Below are 22,380 nucleotides of genomic sequence, written 5' to 3' on the forward strand. Positions count from 1 at the left end.
TGGGCATGAAAAGCCCTTTTCTTTTCTAAACTGATAAGTAAAACAAATTGAGCTGCAATTAAAACAGTGTGCCAGAGTCAGTAGGTGTTAATGTAGGCATCAGAACACATCCCTCTGTATTACAGCTGGTTTAATGACATTTGTGGGTGGATGCCAATAGTACCTTTCTAAGTTGTATGTGTCTACGCTAAAGAAGAATACTATCTGAAAGAAACAAAATAATTCTGAATATTTTCTTATCATTAATGTGCTTAAGATGTGGAATTTTTTTTTTCTATAAAAATTTTTCTTTCAGTAATTGCTGTAATAGGATTTTGGATCAAAAACTGAAGAAAAAAAAACGCAATCACAACCGTTATAAAATTCATACCACACCTCACACAAATGAGGAGAGCTTGTGGGGACACAGTTAGCGAACTTTACGCTAGCATCACACTTGTTTGTTAATCTTAAGTTTGTCAAGCTAATTAATACCTTAATATCTTCCATTAATAATTTGCAAACTGGCCACTATGGTGTCTCATTTTGACATTTGTATGACAAACATGTTATTTGCAATGAGCAACATATGGTCTCAGTCTTCTGAGCACTGAGCAGCTCTGATTGAGTTTTTGGTCTAAAAGTTCTCCTTATTTTTAGAGATTGACTCGCACTATCCATGGCGAACAGAGAGACACAGTTCTGCAGGCCTACATCAGCAACGACCTGCTTGATCGCTACAGCAACAAACAGGTGGGATTTAAACCTCATTGCATTATATTTTATCAGTACAGTATATCCCATAGCAGGCATCAAACGCAATGTTGGAAAATAACTGTGTCCACTGAAAACTATCATAGTTATTGGCACTTAACCAAGCTTCATTTCAAGAAGAAGAACTTTATTGCCATTTTGCCAAGCCTAACGAAATTGCAGGTGTGACAACCTCAAAATGGTGCATATATAAAAGAGATAAGAAATATAAAATATCAGCAATAAAAAGTACAGAGTCTAACCAATATAACTGCAAAATATAAGCAGTAAAAGGTATAAAATACAATACAGTTAATGATAAAATAAAACTTATGGGGTGCAAAAACATCATCAGCAAACATGCAGTAAAGGTACGGTGACAGATATGAAGTGGCTTAAAGTGACATGTGAGTAAATATATGCAAATATTGCACATGCCCGATGGTGGCGGCACATCAGTCTCATTGGACTGAGCAGATGTCTGAGTTCATTAGTGCCACATCTTTTGGAAAGAAGCTTTTCAGTCTCTTTGTGCATGTGCAGATTGACCTGAAGCACCTACCTGATGGGAGGGGCTGAAACAGATGGTATCCAGGGTGTGTAATGTGTTTTATGATGTTCTAGCACTCCTCACACAACAAGTGCTGTGAAGATGTTCTAGTGAAGGCAGCTCAATGCCAGCAATGTCCTGTGCTGTTTCCACAACACACTGGAGGGCTTTTTTTGTCAGCTTTGGTACAGCTGCTGTACCAGGGTGTCATGCAGTTTGTTAGGATGCTCTCAATGGAGCAACTACAAAAGTTGATGAACAGTTTTGGGGGGAGGTTGGCTCTCCTTAGTATCCTCAGAAAATAAAGACATTATTGTGTCTTACTCACCACTGCTGAGGTGTTCGCAGCAGTGGTGAGGTCCTCTGTGATGGTGACTCCCAGGAACCTTGAGCTCAGGACTCTCTCCACAGACTCTGTGTTGATGTGGACAGGACTGTGTGTGATCTTGGAGGTGCTAAAGTCCACGATAATCTCCTTGGTCTTTTTGATGTTTAAGACCAGGTTGTTGATACCACACCACATTATCAGGTTCTGAACTTCCTCCCTGTATGCCGCTTCGTTTTTGTCTGGTGTGATCCCAATGACTGTCGTATCATCTGCAAACTTAACAATAGTGTTTGAGTTGTGGATGGGTTGGCAGTCGTGTGAATAGTGCATAAAGGAGGGGGCTCAGCACACAACCCTGGGGGACACCGGTGCTCAGAATGAGGGTGGAGGATGTGTGCTTGCCCAGTGTTACAGTCTGGGGGCGGTTGATGAGGAAGTCCAGTATCCAATTGCATATGGAGGGAGTTAAGTCTAGTTTGTGGAGTTTGTTGACCAGCTTGTTTGGTATGATGGTGTTAAACGCCGAGCTGTAATCAACAAGAGCATCCTGACATAGGTGTTGGGTCTTTCCAGGAGAGAAAGAGCTGTATTTAGAGCCACACAAATGGCATCCTCAGTCGATCTGTTTGCCTGGTAGGCAAACTGCTGTTGATCTAGATCAGCTGGGACAGTGCCAAGCTTCATTTGACAAGCTTTTTAAGAGTACATTAGAACCTCCAAATAGTGACTGATACCATGCAAAGGTGGCTAATAGTGTTAGATTAACTTGGAAACTAATGCCATTTGACTGGTGATTGTCCCCAAGTGGGGCCCTGTGATGGCCTGGTGGCCTGTCCAGGGTGTCTCCCTGCCTGCTGCCCAATGACTGCTGGGATAGGCTCCAGCATCCCTGAGACCCTGAGAGCAGGATAAGTGGCTTGGATAATGGATAATGGATGTCCCCAAGTGGTCATTTTCAGAACCAATTAAATTTACAGTTGGTAACTTTTTTTGTGTTTTATTTGGTTAAAATGCCATAGTACCCTTTCAGCTATCAGTAATATAAGTGGTCTGAGAATAAATTGGGATCTCAGTGTTATCCCCTGCCTCTGTATTCAGGAATCTGAAAATGCTACCGCTTCTGTAAGCTTTGACCAATCAGGGCTTCTCTCTGGCCTCTCCGCCCTGATAGGTTGAGGGGCTGCCCCTACTTCTTGTCAATCATGTTGCTGTCTTGAGTTTCCTGAGCACTCACGAGAAATCCATACCAATGGCGGACAACAAAGCTCAGGCAGCGTTGGAATCGACTCCTAGTAAATTTCCAATTCTCTGTTGCCAACAACTGCATATTCAAGCAAAAAAATTTGAAAAAAAATACTAGAGCTCCTTTCTGTTTTTTGTAGTGTTAGGTTATTATTTCTCTGTTACCACCGCCAGTAAAAATGAACTCACATGAACGAGCCTGAGTTTTGTTTGGGGGAAGGGCTACCCAAGGAAGGGAGGGGCTGGAGAAGGAGCAGGAGGGGAGGGGGTGTTGGTGTTTGTGTTCAAAATCTCTCGAAATCTCTCTCTCTTGTTCTTTTCTCCAAAGTTACCAACTGCAGCTTTAAACACGAAGATTCAAATTATCAGTCATCAGGCTTCTTTGGTTGCTGTGTCACTATTTGAAGGATAATTTTACACTAGATATGTATTGTTGAGATTCTGCCCCCTTTGATTGCCCGTACTAAAATCATTACAGGATTTATTTGGATAAATTAAATGGTCATTTTTTTGCCCTCATTTTCTTGATAAGAAATCTAGAGTACGATAAGGTAATCGGATGACCAACTATATGTATGCTGACCTTCAGATCAGCACACATATTGTTTTAATCTGACCAGAGGCTTGTTACCAAAGGCTATGGCCTTAGATCACGAGACTGTAGGCAGAGGTCTGTGATGCTTGAATTATGTCCCTTGTTAGTAATCAATGGGCCAAAGTCGATCATGTTTCAGGTTTTACCCGTTCACAATTTTAGATTCCGTGAAACTTGGCTTCATAAACCTGTTAATTTTTCTTCTTTCTCTTTCTTCCTTCCTTTCTTTTTCTTTTTTTGTCTTTGTCCTCCAAAGCCACACTGACAACTATCATTCATCTTGTCTGCAGCCTTAGGGCGACATGCTAAAGCGTCTCTTTTCATCTTGCAACGTACACTTTGTTCGTGTACCCACGTGTCACTGTGCTCTGATTCACACAGGAGGCTGAGGTCACTTAGCGCTTTTAACTGCTTTATTCTGCCTTACAATAGCAGTGGGGTGTGTGTTGCTTGAAATCAAATCAAAAACAAACTGGCAATTTTTGGAAACGGTTGCCTGCAGGGCAGTGTGTGACCTCTCTGTTATCATCTGTTATCATGTGACCCAGGTGCCTTTTGTGTGTTTTTCGCCTATGATTTTGTTGGAAAATTTTAAGAGAAGTGCTTGACTAACACATGTAGAGTATGCTTCATTGTGCAGGGTTTGATCAATTAATGGCCAACCAGATATTCCTTAGGTATATTTATGCATATGAAATGAGCAAATAGATTGAGTCAAGGAAATTAACAGTTTCATTTCTGAGGTTTTCATATTAAAACATAAAACCAAAGAGAGCTGAAATTGAAAATAGAGTCAGATCAACCAAAATGAACACATACACAATACATTCACAGACTGTAAAATTTAATGCATAAATGCTAAATGCTTATCAAACTATAAATGCATTTATGCATTTGATATTGATATTATCAAATGTGAATGGCATGACCCACCTGTCTCCTCACATTAAATGTGTGGTCCCTTTGTCCCTGTATCATCTGTGCCAGTATGCACAAAAGGAGTTTTTGGAATATACTGCTCTTGGTGAAGACTTGTGCTCTTGCTCTTGCCTGCAGCTTGTACAAAATGCAGCTGCTTGCCTTCCGACAGGAAAGAAACGACGTGATCACATAACACCTGACCTGGCCTCTCTTCATTGGCTTCCTGTCTGTTTTAGGATCCAGTTTAAGATTTTATTACTTGTTTTTAAGTCTTTAAATGGGCTGGCACCATCTTATTTATCTGAGCTAATACATCATCATACACCAATCAGAGCACTCAGGTCAACAAACCAAATGCGCTTACATGTTCCGAGATCCAGACTTAAGAATAGGGGCGACAGCCTTTGCAGTGGCTGCCCCTGATCTCTGGAACAACTTACCAGTACACATAAGATCTGCTCAAACCCTAGAGACTTTTAAATCTTTGTTAAAGACCTACCTCTTCTCACTGGCATTCAATTCAAGTTGAGCTTGACACTGATTTTATTGTGCAAATATAGTTTTACTCATGTTTTATTGTTTACATTTTATATTCTTTATTTTATTATGTCTTCTTTACATATATTTTTATATTCATATGTGTCACTTATTTTATATTGTATTTTAAGCTTGTGCAGCAAGCACTTTGGTTCAACTGTGGTTGTTTTAAATGTGCTATATAAATAAACTTGACTTGACTTGACTTGAAAGACATTCCTGTACATGTAGGCCTTTATTATACGCCCTCATTTGTATTGACTGTTGCTTTGTAAGCTGTCTGTATGATTTTCCTAACAAAAACATGTATGTTTTTGTAACTTTTAGCACTATACATAAACTACTCAGATAATTTTGGGCCTCTTTAAAATATATATATATAAGATAAACTACTTATTCCTTATCTCAACAGAAAACTGTGCTTCACTTGATAAGATCAAAGAAGGAGATTGTCCGTCAATACATGGCCCGTCTCATCAATGCATTTGCCTCCCTTGCAGAGGGTAAGTCCCTGACTCATTGCCATTAGATTTGATTTAACAAATATCACTATATATGCCCTTTACAAGGTCAGTCCTCGTCCATTTGAGTGCATTTGTGAAAGCATGGATTCAAAGGGGAGAACTCAATCGATGGCGCTTTTACCTCATCAAGAATAAAAGTATCTTTGACAGTAGACAGACAATAGGTAATGGTTTTCCAGTGACTTCTTAAAAATCATTTCACAAAGAGAAATATCTTTAATCAGTCATTTGTGCTCACACTGTACAGAATGAATCATGCAGGAACTGTGCATGCGTTTGTAGTGGTGAAGTAATATCAGCGTTATCAGTGTCAAGGAAAGAAAATTATCAAGAATATAAAATATGAAGAGTTATGTCACAAAGGATTTTTTCTTGACACATTCTATAGCAATAATAATAATAATAATACACTTTATATAGCACTTTTCTTAACAATGTTACAAAGTGCTTTACAAAAGAAATAAAACCAGACAAAGCAAAAATGAGAATAAGACCATAGGACATGAGCACAGAGGAGATAAAAACAATAAATGAATAAGACCAAATGAATAGGAATAGAAATAAAAACAGTATAAGTAAATAAAAGCAAATATCAAACATTTCCAAAAGCTTTCACACAGAGAAAAGTTTTAAGAAGAGATTTAAAGGAAGCTAGAGACTTAGTGTGTTTGAGTTCAGTAGGCAGAGTTCCATCGTGTGGGAGCTCTAACAGCAAAAGCCCAATCACCCTTTGTGACAAACCATGACCTGGGAATAACCAGCAGGGCTCCAACTGTCGACCTTAATGGTCAAGAGGATGCATACCAGGTCAATAAATCAGATATAATTAGGAGCAGGACTGTCTGAGGCCTTAAAAGAGCAATAAAATTTTAAAATCAATTCGAAATCAAACAGGGAGCCAGTGTAGGGAGGCAAGCACAAGGGTGAGGTATCATGCCTCTTTGTCCCGGTAATGAGTCGAGCAGTGGCGTTTTGTACCAACTGGAGATGGTGGAGGGAGCCCTGGCTGATACCCAAGTAAAGTGCATTACAATAATCAAGCTTAGAATAAATAAAAGCATGGACAACTTTTTGTAATTCAGCAATTGATACAAATTACCTAATTTTATAGATTATCTTGAGCTGGAAGAAACATGACTGAACAACATTTTTGACTTGATTATCAAAACAAATGTTAGCATCGACTATTACCCCTAGATTCCTAGTAGCCTGCTTAATACTATTTGACAGACCACCAAGATTAGTGTCAAAAGGGCTGATGGAATTTGGGGTACCAAACAGAATAACCTCATACTTATCATTATTAAATTTAAGAAAAATTTGGGACATCCAGGATTTAATATCAGAGAGGTAAGTTGTGAAATTGTAGGTGACAGGCATGGGCACAAGTCCATGAATACTGGGATGGCATCTAGCGCTTTACCTGTGCCCCTATCCATAGGGTTAGTGGTTGTGTCAGGTAGGGCATCTGAAGTAAAATTTTGCCCAATCAGTATGTGGATTTACAAGACAATACCAGATTGGTCAAGGCCCGGGTTAACAATGGCCGCCATTGGTGCCATGCCCTCACATGGTACCGATGGAAACTATAAACTCCGCTGTAGCAACCCCTGAAAAACAGGGGACGAGTCGAAAGAAGAAGGCTAGCTGTGAAATTTGCTAGGCTACTAGGATCTGTGGGTTTTAGTGGTATGTATAACTGAATGTCATCAGCATAAAAATGGTTAAAACGCATCATGATTTTGAATAACCTGGCCAAGAGGCAGCATGTAGATAGAAAAAAAGAAGCGGGCCAAGAACTGAGCCTTGAGGGACACCATAACTCAACTGAGCCATCGATGAAGTAGATTAACCCAGAACAAAAGAAAAAGTTCTGTTGGAGAGGTGTCAGCATAATAAACTAAGAGCCAAGCCCTTGATTCCTCCAAGCAATGTAAAAGGATACTATAATCAACTGTGTCAAAAGCAGCACTTAAGTCTAAAAGCACTAAAATCCAACAGTCACCTCTGTCTGCTTTCAGCAGTAGGTCACAAGTAACCTTAACAAGAGCTAGGTTAGAATAGGTACTATGATGTGCTCTAAAACCAGACTCAAACCTGTTAAAAACACTATTAGTATTCATAAAAGATATCAGTTGAGATGAAATTGCTTTCTTGAGAACCTTAGATGAAAAAAGATAATTTGGAGATTGGTCTGTAGTTGCTTAAGGACAGGAGATCCAAATTAGGTTCTTTAGCAATGGGTGAACAATAGTATGCTTAAAACTATCTGGAAACAAACCAGAGGCCAGACAATTATTAAAAATTTGCAGAATAACAGGGCTAACAGTAGAAAATACCTCCCTGAGCAGCTTAGTGGAGATTATGTCTAATACGCAGGAGGAGGAGTTCTATGTACTCTCTGTACTCTCTAACTGTACTTTTAACACTGGAATTGAAATGGGTTGAAACTGGGTAAAAGAGGCAGAATTAACATGGGAATGAAAAGAATGAGGTCAGGTCATGAGGAAACGAGGAAAGGCCAGGCTGGATTTGGGACCTGATATTGTCCACCTTATTTACAAATTGAGTGAGAAATTTTTTGGACAGCTCAACATCGTTTCAATCGCGATTGCTTTCCTTTTCTTCGATGCATCACCATTACTTGCATCAGATTTACGCTTTGAAGTCATGATTATGAGGGTAAACACACGAAAAACTGAGGTGAAAACACAACGCACAAAACAATGCTTACGTAACCCAACTTAAAATGGTGACGACGGCGTGGCTTGTTCTCCCTCATGCCGACAAACCGCCTAAAACATGCAGGGTTTTGAGCATTGCGCAAAGTAGTCCATCCATTCGTTAGTATGTGTAACTCGATTTTTAAAATTATAGGCTTTACAAAGGTTGGTTCGTAAGTACGGGAGTTCATAACTTGGGCATTCATAACCCAGGGACTACCTATATTTATTCAGTCACCCACAATTAACAAATGTTTACAATACAAACAATGTACTCAAAACAGTGACTGAAAAGGCACAGGCAGAAGCATAATGCTTATATTTAAGCCTGTCCTTTAGGACACATTAAGCTACCCATCAACAGTTTTTACAAGACCAAATAAAGTCACAGAGTCTGTAGAAAAAATAATAAAACAAAATCATAAAAAGAACACAAAAAACCTTTACAAAATCATGGACACTTATAGCCCTCGAAAATTACTTTACAAACCATCCTTTTGAAAATCTGAAATGTACTACACCTTCTTAAATTAATATCAGCACCATTCCATATTGAAACACCTAAAACAGATAAACATCTCCTTTTAATCTCCTTTTTAGCCTTTGGTACCGTAAATTTGCAGACATCTCTGAAATCATACTTTGTCTCTTGAGATGAGAAAAAGCTTTGTATGGTGACTGGGAGTAGATTTGATTTAGCTCTATACATTATTTGCATTGTTTTGTAATATACCAGATCATTAAATTTCATAACATGCGATTTCATAAACAGTGGGTCAGTATGTTCATAGTAGTCAACCTTATTAATAAGTCTTGTGGCTCGTTTTTGTAAGAGAACTATTGCATTAACAGTTGTTTTATACGTTAATCCCCAGACTTCAACACAGTATGATATATAAGGAAGTATGAGTGAGCAGTAAGTAATATGTAAAGCCTTATAATTTAATATGTTTCTTGATTTGTACAGAATTGCTATTGACTTAGAAATCTTTCCTTTTATATATTGGACATGCTGTTTCCATGTTAATTTATGGTCAATAACCACCCCTAGGAATTTAATCTCGGTCACTCTTTCAATTTCAGCATCACATATTTTTAATTTAATATCCTTGTCAATTTCTTTTCGATTCCCGAAAACCATGAATTTTGTTTTTTTAATATTGAATGACAATCTATTGACATCAAACTAGGTTTTGAGGGTTTTCAACTCTCTTTCAGTGGAAGACAATAATTCCTGTAAATTATTACCAGAGCAGTACATGTTTGTACCATCTGCAAAAACAATAAATTTCAACAAATCAGTAACATTGCAAATATCATTAATATAAAGCAAAAAAAAGTTTCGGACCAATCACAGATCCCTGTGGTACACCATAGGTGACCTTCCTAAATTGTGAAAGTGTTCTTGATTTGTACACATTGCTGTCTATTTTCTAAGTAACTCTTCAGCCAAGAATAAGCTACACCTCTTAATCCATACTTCTCCAGTTTTCTCAATAATATGCTGTGATCGGTGGTATTGAACGCCTTCTGTAAATCAATATAAATACCAACTGAACACTCATCATTTTCAATTGCCTTTGTTATTTCTACTACCATCTCCATTACTGCGTATGTAGTCGTTCGGTTTCCCCTAAACCCATACTGGTGCTCACTGAGCAGTTCATATTTATCAATAAAAAGATCCAATTGTTTAGCAAATAGTTTCTCTAATATTTTTGAAAATTGAGGAAGAAGGGACACTGGTCTATAGTTATCAATACAATACTTATCGCTTTTGAATATTGGTATTACCTTTGCGGTTTTCATATTATTCGGAAAAACCCCTTTTTGAAAGGACAGATTACAAATGTAGGTCAGAGGTCTTACAATAAGATCAATGACTTCTTTGATTATTACCATGTCAATGGAATTTATGTCAGTTGACTTTTTGTTTTTGAGTTTTCTAACCATTTCAATGATATCACTCTCATTAATCCCACAAAGGAACATAGATTTGTTATTATTCTTAATGAGTAGTAGTAGTATTAGTAGTAGTATTTCAAATTAAGTCATAAGATGCTATCAGTGCTCCACACAGTGCTATCTCATGGCCTTAACTTAAATGCAGTGTATTCTTCTGACAAAATTAAAAAAAAAAAAAACCAGCAAATTATAGTCCAGGAAATACAGTATCTGTAACAGCTGAGCAACATCAGGTTCAGAAAAAGAAGTGGAGGGACCATTAATATCAGAATCAATAACCCTAAATATAACTTTTGGGTTGTGGTTATTTCTAGTTATCAGTTCAGAGAAATAAGCTGATCTCGCATCCTTACTGCTTTGTGCAATCTTAACATTTGGTTTTTATGGGTGTTATGTACTAGTTTGCACCAAGTTTTAAATGGTGCAATTTGGTTAAGGATGGATAGGCACTGATCACTGAAGGAATTTAACAGTGCATCTGGATTGAGAAGGGATATAGTAGAAATAAAGGATGATGAATTAAAAGCACCACAGAATTTAAATCCAGAACCAGCACTGAGAATGATGCGAGTGTGTGTTGTAGGGTAGAAACTAGGAATAGAGAGCTGTAGTGGAACTTTAAAAACAGTACTGCTCCTGTCCTATGTATCAACATTTTCACTCAATTTTAAAACCACGTGCCAGACTGTCAAGAGTTGAAATAGATATTTAAATGGAAAGATGGCTCAGCCGTTACAGATACTGTATTTCCAGGACTATAAGTCGTTTTTTTTTTTTTTTTTGTAAATGTGTTATAAGAATACACTGCATTTCAATTAAGGCCACGAGATAGCACTGTGTGTAGCACTGATGGCATCTTATGACTTAATTTGAAATACTACTACTACTACTACTACTACTACTACTTTCTGCTGTTCCCGTTAGGGGTCGCCACAGCGGATCATCCATTTCCATCTCTTCCTGTCCTCTGCATCTTCCTCTAATTAATTTAATTAATTTAATTTAATGTTGATTTTAAATACTATACCACCATATAAATGCGACTTATAGAGGTAGTCCCCGGGTTATGAACGCCCAAGTTATGAACTCCCATACTTACTGTAATGTACTTAAAACGGGACACATGTCTCAGTTGGGAGCCATCTTGTTTATTGCGCAATGTGAACAGAGGTACGGGTACTGTGTAGGGACAGAACAGACTGCAGCTACGGAATGTAAACACAATATGTTACATCTCCCCTCTTAAACAAAAATAAACATTCATTGAACTTGTGTCAATAAACAAAACACCTGTTCACGTCTAAATGTAATTCTTCACACAATAACTTGGAAGGAGTGTTTACCAGTGCTTCACTTTCTCAAGGTGAGAAAAACAACTCAAAACATCAAACTCAACTCAAACTCAAACACTTACAGATTCAGTCTATCAGGAGGCTTCACAACTCTGCCCCACCTAGTAGTAAGCTGTTCAGCTGGCCGGGCTTGAGTGAAGCTCAAAGGTATTTTAGGTGGTGAGTGTGGCAGTTCCGGAAGAGCTGGAGGTTGTGGCTGCTTCTCAGTTAGAGGATCTGATAGTTCAGTCCAAGGTTCATTCCGAACCCAGTGGCATGGACGGTTGGCGGCTGCGGAGGTGTTGGCTGTTGCGGCGGTACTCCTTGTTCCCACAGTCTACAACATAGGACTGTGGAGCACTGTGCGGTTTAACTACAACTCCTGGGGACCATTTGTGGTTGCCAGTATAGGGTTGCATCCTAACCTCATCCCCAGGCTTAAGGGCAACACGAGGTTTGCCTGCCCCTTTGCAGAACTTTTGGATGTCCTTACTTTTGTCCAGCAGACGCTTTACTTTGAGAGGGTGATAGGCTGTTGGTGCAAGTAGCACACGAGCAGTAGGCAGCTTATTACGTGGCCTCCTGCCCAAATATATAGTTGTGAAACTTGACACAGGCATACCCAACGGAGAGCATCTCCTTTTCGATTTGTCCATAGCGCGTTTCTGCGTCAGTCAGTGACCTTGATGAGAAGGCAACGAGGTGACTGTCCTGCAGCAAAACCACTCCTAGTCCAGTGCTGCTGGCATCACAGTATATTTCGACAGGCTTTGTGGGGTCAAAAAACTTCAGCACTGGAGGATGCGTGCACAACTCCTTGAGATTGTCAAAAGCTTGCCGCTGTGCTGGCTGCCATGCAAACTCCACATTGCTTTTGAGGAGCTGACGCAGCAGAGCATCCTCTTCACTGAGGCTTAGTATGAACTTTGACAGGTACAGTTAAGGTCAAAATTATTAGCCCCCAAGGAACTGTGGAACATTTCCCTAAAATGCTGCCCAGTGTTTGCATCATTCATAAAAGTTCGCATAGTAAAACATTCATCAATGTTAAGGCCCCTATTTGGTACATTTTGGAATGTAAAATAAATCTTGAGGCTTGCTTTATACCAAATGTAGTGAAAATTGAGGTGGTCAAAATTATTAGCCCACATGTGATTTTTTTGCTTTCAAAAAACACCTGAGCAATCAATCAGCTTTCAAACCACACCTGAGCAATCAGTCAGCATTGAACTTCACTTAAGGGACTCCAATGATCAGGACTAGTGCCACTTGAACACTGGATTGAGAGAGACTACTCTAAAATTCTTGGTAAGAAGTAATTTCATCATGCCAAAAAGTAAAGAAATCAGTCTGGAACTCAGAAAGAAGATAGTGGATGCTCATCTTAAGGGGGAAAGCTATACTGCCATTTCCAAGCGTTTCACAGTGTGTAGAACAGGTGTACGTTGCATCACTGCAAAGCACAAGGAGACAAATTCTGTCAGGAACAAACATGGGCATGGTCGAAAGTGCAAGATTTCAAAAACTTTAGAGAGGAAAATAGTCAGAGATGTCAACAACAATCCCCGGATCTCTGCCAAGATGATTGTTGCTGAACTGGCCTCTTCTGGACTTGATGTTTCAAGGAAGACTGTTGTGGGGGTTCTTCCCCGTGATGGGCTTTGAGGTCATCATCCAAGAAAAACTCCATTGCTCACACAGCAGCACATCAAAGCCAGACTGAAGTTTGCCCGTGAACATTTGAAACATAGGCATGAGTTTTGGAAGGCTGTCCTTTGGTCTGATGAGACTAACTTGAGCTGTTTGGACACATGGATATTGTTTTTGTTTGGCAAAGGAAGGGAGAGGCCTTCAACCCTAAAAACACAGTTGCCACAGTTAAACATGGAGGTGGGGGCATAATGCTGTGGGGCTGTTTTGCTGCTTCATGCACAGGGAACCTTGTTCAGGTGCATGGGATCATGAAGAAAGAAGATTATGTTGACATTTTGAAGGATAATGTAAAGAAATCTGCTGCCAGTCTAGCTTTAGGTCGCTGCAGGGTCTTCCAGCAAGACAGTGACCCAAAGCATACATCCAACTTGGTCCAAAACGTTTTGAAGGACACCAAAATCAAGGTCCTGGAGTGGCCCTCTCAGAGCCCAGATCTCAATCCTATTGAGAATCTGTGGCGGGAGCTCAAAGTTAATGTCCATGCTCGAAAACCATGCAATTTGGATGAGCTGGAACAATTTGCCATGGAAGAATGGGCTAAGATCCCTCAAGAGACATGTGCCAACCTAGTTAGGAGGTACCATAAGAGGTTGTTGTCAGTTGTGAGTCAGAAAGGTTACACTACTACTACTACTACTACTTTCGGCTGCTCCCGTTAGGGGTCGCCACAGCGGATCATCCGTTTCCATTTCTTCCTGTCTTCTGCGTCTTCCTCTGTCACACCAGCCACCTGCATGTCTTCCCTCACCACATCCATAAACCTCCTCTTTGGCCTTCCTCTTCTCCTCTTCCCTGGCAGCTCCATATTCAGCATCCTTCTCCCAATATACTCAGCATCTCTCCTCCACACATGTCCAAACCATCTCAATCTTGCCTCTCTTGCTTTGTCTCCAAACCGTCCAACCTGAGCGGTCCCTCTAATATAATCGTTCCTAATCCTGTCCTTCTTCATTACTCCCAATGAAAATCTTAGCATCTTCAACTCTGCCACCTCCAGCTCCGCCTCCTGTCTTTTCGTCAGTGCCACTGTCTCCAAACCATATAACATAGCTGGTCTCACAACCATCTTGTAAACTTTCCCTTTAACTCTTGCTGATACCCTTCTGTCGCAAATCACTCCTGACACACTTCTCCACCCACTCCAACCTGCCTGCACTCTCTTTTTCACCTCTCTACTGTACTCCCCGTTACTTTGGACAGTTGATCCCAAGTATTTAAACTCAAATGCCTTTGTCACCTCCACTCCTTGCATCCTGACCATTCCACTGTCCTCTCTCTCATTCACGCATAGGTATTCCGTCTTGCTCCTACTGACTTTCATTCCTCTTCTCTCCAGTGCATACCTCCACCTCTCCAGGCTCTCCTCAACCTGCACCCTGCTCTCGCTACAGATCACAATGTCATCCGCGAACATCATCGTCCATGGAGACTCCTGCCTGATCTTGTCCGTCAACCTGTCCATCACCATTGCAAACAAGAAAGGGCTAAGAGCCGATCCTTGATGTAATCCCACCTCCACCTTGAACCCATCTGTCATTCCAACCACACACCTCACCATTGTCACACTTCCCTCATACATATCCTGCACCACTCCTACATACTTCTCTGCAACTCCTGACTTCCTCATACAATACCACACCTCCTCTCTCGGCACTCTGTCATAAGCTTTCTCTAAATCTACAAAGACACAATGCAACTCTTTCTGGCCTTCTCTATACTTCTCAATCAACATTCTCAAAGCAAACATCACATCTGTGGTGCTCTTTTGTGGCATGAAACCATACTGCTGCTCGCTGATCGTCACCTCTCCTCTTAACCTAGCTTCTATTACTCTTTCCTAAATCTTCATGCTGTGGCTGATCAACTTTATACCTCTGTAGTTGTTACAGTTCTGCACATCGCCCTTGTTCTTGAAAATCGGTACCAGTATGCTTCTTCTCCACTCCTCAGGCATCCTCTCACTTTCCAGGATTGTGTTAAACAATCTAGTTAAAAACCCCACTGCCTGCTCCTAAACATCTCCATGCCTCCACAGGTATGTCATCAGGACCAACTGCCTTTCCACTCTTCATCCTCTTCATAGCTGCCCTCACTTCCTCCTTGCTAATCCGCTGAACCTCCTGATTCACTATCCCTACATCATCCAACCTTCTCTCTCTCTCATTTTCTTCATTCATCAGCCCCTCAAAGTATTCCTTCCACCTTCTTAGCACACTCTCCTCGCTTGTCAGCACATTTCCATCTCTATCCTTGATCGCCCTAACTTGCTGCACATCCTTTGCAGCTTGGTCCCTCTGTCTAGCCAATCGGTACAAGTCCTTTTCTCCTTCCTTAGTGTCTAATCTGTCATACAACTCACCATACGCCTTTTCCTTTGCCTTTGCCACCTCTCTCTTCACTTTACGCTGCATCTCCTTGTACTCCTGTCTACTTTCTTCATCTCTCTTACTATCCCACTTCTTCTTTGCCAACCTTTTCCTCTGTATAATTTGCTGTACTTCCTCATTCCACCACCAAGTCTCCTTGTCTTCCTTCCTCTGTCCTGATGACACACCAAGTACCTTCCTAGCTGTCTCCCTCACTATTTCTGCAGTGGTTTTCCAGCCATCTGGCAACTCTTCACTACCACCCAGTCCCTCTCTTAACTCCTGCCTGAACTCCACACAACAGTCTTCCTTCTTCAACTTCCACCATTTGATCTTCGACTGTGTCTTCACTCGCTTCCTCTTCTTGGTCTCCAAAGTCATCCTACAAACCACCATCCGATGCTGCCTAGCTACGTTCTCCCCTGTCACCACCTTGCAGTCTCCAATCCCTTTTAGATGGCGCCTTCTACATAAGATATAGTCCACCTGTGTGCACTTTCCTCCACTCTTGTACGTCACTCTGTGTTCCTCCCTCTTCTTGAAATATGTATTCACCACAGCCGTTTCCATCCTTTTCGCAAAATCGACCACCATCTGTCCTTCCACATTTTTCTTCTTGACTCCATACCTTCCCATCACCTCCTCATCACCTCTGTTCCCTTCACCAACATGTCCATTGAAGTCCACTCCAATCACCACTCTCTCCTCCTTGGGTACCCTCTCCACCATGTCGTCCAACTCACTCCAGAATTCTTCTTTTTCATCCATCTCACACCCAACTTGCGGGGCATATGCGCTGATAACATTCAGCAATAAACCTTCAATTTCCAGCTTCATACTCATCACTCTGTCTGACACTCTCTTCACCTCCAGCACACTCTTGACATACTCTTCCTTCAGAATTACCCCTACCCCATTACTCCTCCCATTCACACCGTGGTAGAAGAGTTTGAACCCACCTCCGATACTCCTGGCCTTACTCCCCTTCCACCTGGTCTCTTGCACACACAGTATGCCTACCTTTCTTCTTTCCATCATGTCAGCCAGCTCTCTCCCTTTACCAGTCATAGTGCCAACATTCAAAGTTCCAACTCTCACCTCCACATGCCTACCCTTCCTCCTCTCTAGCTGCCTCTGGACATGCTTTCCCCCTCTCCTTCTCCTTCGCCCAACAGTAGCATAGTTTCCACCGACACCCTGCTGGTTAACAGTACCGGTGGCGGTCGTTGGTAACCCGGGCCTTGACCGATCCGGTATGTAAGTCTTATTTATGATCCGCATATTTGATTTGGCAAAGATTTTACGCCGGATGCCCTCCCTGACGCAACCCTCCCCATTTGTCCGGGCTTGGGACTGGTACTAAGGATGCACTGGCTTGTGCATCCTCAGTGGCTGGGTTCAGAAAGGTTACACTATTGACTGTTAATTGTCAGAGGGCTAATAATTTTGGCCTTGTCATTTTTGTTTTTTCTTGTTTCAGTTCAGCGCATCAGTAAAGTATCTTAATCAAGTTTAGTGGAGATTTTGTCTTTGTTCTTTTGGAAGCAATTAAACTATAAACACTTTTGGTTATGGTCATTTCCATGGAAAAGTTAAGGGTTTTGTTTGATTTCATAAAGGGGGCTAATAATTTTGACCTTAACTGTACGCCCAAAAGCGGCGGACACCATCTTTGTCTGTTGGCGGCGACATGTTCTGTACTGCCTTAATTTTCACAGGGTCTGGTTTCAGTCCATCTGCCATTATTAGATGTCCCACGTATGGCACTGCTGCTTGATGAATGTGACATTAGTTGAAGTTGAGCCTCAGATTGTAGCTTGTTGCTCTCTTGACTACTCTGCGCAGGACTGCATCATGCTCCTCCACTGTGGGGGCTGCTATGAGAATATCATCCATCACACTGATGGTTCCGCTGATGCCCTCGAGCATTCGTCCATGATACATTGGACAATTTCCGGTGCGCATTTTAGTCCAAATGGGAGTCTCAACCATCTTTACCTTCCAATCGGTGTATTGAAGGTCGTGAGAAAGGATGACGCTTCATCCAGCACTATCTGAAGAAATCCAGATTTAGCATCCAGGACTGAGAAGACTTTAGCACCAGGTATGGTGGAAACAACCTCCTCTATGGTGCGCATGGGGTGGTACTCCCTTTTTATGACTTTATTTAAATCACTTGGATCTATGCAGATTCTTATTTTGCCATTACACACTACGGCTACCATAGAGCTCACCCACTCTATAGGTTGGTCAACTTTGGTGATGTAGCCATCTTTCTCCATCTCATGTAGTTTCTCCACTATCTTTTCTCTGAGTGCAGCTGGTTGGCGGTGGACAGGATGGACCATGGCCTTTGCATCTGGATCAATTATGATTGTGTATGTACCTGGGAGGGTTATGGTGGTGCGTGTCAGTTCTGGGAACTCATCAAGTCCAGCTGGTACACTCTGTGTTGGAATGGGGACATCAGTACTGCTTGATATGTTTTTTTCAGTAGTGTTTTTTAGTGAGTCCAGATGAAGAATTAGGCCTAAAGCCTCAGCTGTATCATCACTGAGTACATTTTCATGTGCAATGTCCACAATTTCAAACTCTGCGCTCACTTCACACTTCTTGTGTTTGATCAGTAGATCAACTGCAGTGACAGGCTTTAGCTTGTGGTTGGAATAAGAGCGAAGTACTGTGCTAGAGCATTTTAGCTACCCTGTGTGTATGAGGAATTGGTATCTGTCTAGGGTCAGTGTATTGCATTTGGCACCTGTGTCCATCCTGAACTGCACTTCCTGAGACAGAATTTCCAAGTTTACTTTCCATTTGTCATCTGCAGGACTATCGGTCTGTGTCCTAATTCTGTGCAGAATTTCCTCATCTAGTGAATCCTGACTTGGTTCACCACTCACTGAATGTACTGCACATTTGCGACACACAGCCACCCAGTGAGTTGTTTTGGGGTTTTTTTGTTTTTGTTTTTTTTACAGTAGGAACGTACTGAGCCTTTAGTTGGGCACTTTCCTTTACTCCACTTGTGCTGGGGGTCTTTTCCACAACTTGGGCAGCTTTTGGGTTGCTTGACTGATGCCTGCCTCTGAGGTGTGGGTTTTGACTGTCCTTTACTGTATGTTATCTTATTAGGTGCTGGGTACTTTGCTTTGGCAGACACTACTGATACTTGTGAATCATCCTCTCTGACGATTTATTTGTTTTTGTGATATTTCAAACTGCTGAGGGATTTCTATAGCTTTAGGTAGTGTCAGGTCCTCACCTTTGTCCAGCAGTCTTTCTTGGACCCTTTTTTCTCTTACTCTCACGATTATGGCATCAATCAACATGTCATCTGGGTCAGCATACTCACAATCTCAAATCCTTAACAAAGTTATCAAAACTTTCACTTGGTCCTTGTTTCCAACCATGCCTGGCTATTTGCTTATTTTTCCTCAGTCTGATGTAGCTGGCAAACTTATCCAAAACTTTAGAGGGATCCTCTTTTTCGCCATCAGCCCAGTTTAATGTCTTGTAGATTACTCTACCTTGCTTGCCGATCCATGTGCCTAGCCAACCGGCTCACTGTTTAGCCGTTAGCTCGGAGAGAGGACCATCGAAGACGAACGTGATATGACTGTTATGTTGAAATAACAGGCAAAACCGGAGCTGTCTCTGGAGCTGAACCTACTCCATTTAATCAACATACCGAACTGACCATCAAGCAAACAGGTGACGTAACACTGAAATTCACGTAAAACGATGCACTGTCGTAACAGTGCCAGATGTAACAATGACTCCTGAATCTTTCAAACTCTTGATATAAATCAGGAGCTTCCCAGTCGATCTTGGGGTGATCAAATTGCGAATATGCCATTATTCTTAATTTTCTGTTCTTGACAGACTTCTGACACCACGTAATGTACTTAAAATGGGATGCTCGTCTCAGTTGGGAGCCATCTTCTTTATTGCACAATGTGAACAGAGGTACGGGTGCTGTGTAGGGACAGAACAGACTGCAACAACGGAATACAAATACAATATGTTACACTTACGAACCGACCTCTGTAAAGCCTATTACTTTAAAAGTATAAACTATATACTGTAAACTAAACTGTAAACTATATACTAAGACAAACATTTGACGAATTGGCGCTAGATGTGAACTGTACGTAACTGTTCCGACTTACATACAAATTCAACATGAGAACAGACTCATAAACGGAACTTGTTGTTACCGCGGGGACTACCTGTACACCGAAACGACTTGTAGTCCGGGAAATACGGTAACTTTGGTTACTGCAGTAAGTCTTTTTTCTAAAAATATATTTATGATTTTTCCCTTTTTCTCCCAATTTAGTGGCCAACCACTCCCTATTCTAGTTCAAACAGCCACCCTCGTACTGTATGCGTTCGCCAACTCCATCTCTCCGGCCGGCAGTCTTAAAGGAGATGCCTCGCCACTTTCGTGACAAGGCGAATCCAGGCCGAACCACTGCTTTTTCCGACACACCCAGAGGCGCACTCATGTGACGAACACAAGCCGACTCCGCTCCCCTCCCGAAGACAGTGTTGCCAATTATTGATGCTTCATCAAATCTGGCCATAGTCGGATCTGACGAGACCGAGGTGCGAACCCCGATCTCCAGTGGGCAACTGCATCGACCCAAAGCCGATGCTTAGACCGCTACACCACCGCGGACCTACTGCATTAAGTCTTGATGTGAGTGGTGACCCTATATGTTGTTACTGTCTGTCTCCAGGTCGTGTCTACCTTTCCCAGATCCCCTGTCTGCTGAGATTCCTGACAGAGGCCCTCAAGAAGGAGGAGAAAGACTCTGTGACCAGAGAGAATGTTCTAGTGGCCCTGCAGAAACTCAGCCTCAGGTATCATTAGAAATGATATGAAATAGACATATGCTATTGTATGCAGAATTGGAACATACCACCAATTAGCTGCTGGTCTGTTTTCTGCTGTCATTAGTAAGGTTCTCTTCTCTACCATCCTCTTTTGTAGCTAACACGCTGCCATTTGGGCATGCTTCTGTGTTTTAAAAATGTTAATTAGCTGGTGAAATAACGGAAGTTACTGGTGATGTTATCATTCAGCCATTACGGCCAGTATCGCAAACAAAGTTAGTTGCCAACTCTGAATATATTGGTTTTATTGTTTAAAAAATGGTGGGTACAGCATTCCCGTGACCCTGAGAGCAGGATAAGCGGTTTGGGTAATGGATGAATGGATGGGTGCAGTTTGAGACTGCTAGTGTCAAAATTCCTCCTCAGACTGCGTGAACTAACACTGCATCCTTATTTTAGCACTTACCCATTCATTATAATCAGTGTACAAAATTCAGATGAACCTTTTTAGAGCTATGGGCCAATGTGCTAACAACAAGGTCACTCTAACTCCATGACAGGTATTTATGTTCACGTTTTCTGGACTCTGTTCACCCCTCAATGCTTGCCATCGTATTGTTGTAGGCGCAGTCAGCAGACGGCAATGATAGCAGATGAGTTGATTGGGTTGCTGGTGGATGAGCTGCAGGATTCTGACTGTCTAAGCGATCATACCCTAGAGTACTCCGTGGCATTGCTCATGAACCTGTGTCTGCGCACAAAAGGTACTCACTGCCATGTAAACCAAACCAGGGGTGCAAGCATTTGTAGCTGTAATGGATCATTCGTACTTTTCGTAATTTAAACCTGCAGTAGACAACTTGTCAACCCCCCCCCCCGAACCACCAGTCTTTCAAAATGTTTTAATTGTTTACGTCGCTGTCGCAATGACAACCAGATCACTTTCCGTTCATTAGTAGCCTGGCTACTGTCCAAAGCAAGAAACAACTGTCAAGAATCCCAATTTGAAGTAGAAACCTCGATCTTAGTGCTACAATAAAGGCAGAGTAAAACATCTGGTGGTATTAATAAGTAGGCAGGTTGTGTTACTTACTGATCCAGTAGAAAGAATGCCAACTGAATGTCAATTTGGAACCCTCTCAAGTCCCACATGTTGTATTAAACTCTGTTTCCACATCAAGATATGTTTCCCCCTTAGCAAGAGTTCGATACAACACTGGGATGCTTGATTAACCTAGCCTCAACTTAACTCAAAGCTTAACCTAACACTTGCTTTAACCTAGCTAACCTGTTTCCACGCGAAGGCTTTCGTCTGACTAGGGGGAAACAGATCTCAATGGGGAAACAGAGTTCGATACAACACCAGAGCTCAACGAGTGAATGCCCGTCCAAGGTTCACTCTTGTTTCTATCACTCTCCCTCTTCACCTTCTTTGCATCTGTCAATGTTTTTTTTTCTCTTGCCAGGTAAAGTTTCCACCGTCACTTCAGTTGTTCAACCGTCCACCATTTCCGCTACTGGGGATAGCTACCGATAGCACAAAACAAAAACACTATCCTTTCCCGGTTTTGATTGCACAATGGTTAACGCACTTCCTTTGTGCCGTAAATCAAGCCGTCATTTTCCCACGAGTTCGTACCTGGTTGCACACAGAATTTGGCGGCCTATAAGCCTGAAAGTGAGGCTTATAGGGAACCAATCTAGACACCGATGGTGTCATTATTCTATAGTCTTACACTGTGCAATCAACATTTACTTCGTAATAAGTTAGAGCAAAAAAGTTGTCTACTGCCGTTTTGAGCTTTTTATTTTTCTTTGGAAGACATCTAAACGGAATGTGAGAAATTCATTTCCAAAATTACTGAATATGCATTTTGAAGAATAGCATTCCATTCCCTTTGTAAAAAATTGTTGTCAAAGGACTTTGGTGAATTGCTATTCTTTGAAAAGTACTGTCATTTGTCATGCTGTCGGTCATTTTGTGAGAGTACACATCTCTCTTTTGAAATTATAT

At 41.4% G+C, this 22,380-nt stretch overlaps 1 protein-coding gene across 1 annotated transcript in view; it reads left to right on the forward strand.

The window, feature by feature from the left end:
- Positions 1–22,380, forward strand: part of LOC130109880 (lisH domain-containing protein ARMC9) — a 69,132-nt gene that overhangs the window by 15,513 nt on the left and 31,239 nt on the right. Inside the window, exons 12-15 of the mRNA XM_056276850.1 lie at positions 640–732; positions 5,318–5,408; positions 20,270–20,393; positions 20,991–21,130. Coding sequence (XP_056132825.1) covers positions 640–732; positions 5,318–5,408; positions 20,270–20,393; positions 20,991–21,130 — 448 coding nt within the window. The remainder of the gene's footprint in view (positions 1–639; positions 733–5,317; positions 5,409–20,269; positions 20,394–20,990; positions 21,131–22,380) is intronic.

The sequence above is a fragment of the Lampris incognitus genome, chromosome 3 (assembly GCF_029633865.1).
Source record: "Lampris incognitus isolate fLamInc1 chromosome 3, fLamInc1.hap2, whole genome shotgun sequence".
Lineage (NCBI taxonomy): Eukaryota > Metazoa > Chordata > Actinopteri > Lampriformes > Lampridae > Lampris > Lampris incognitus.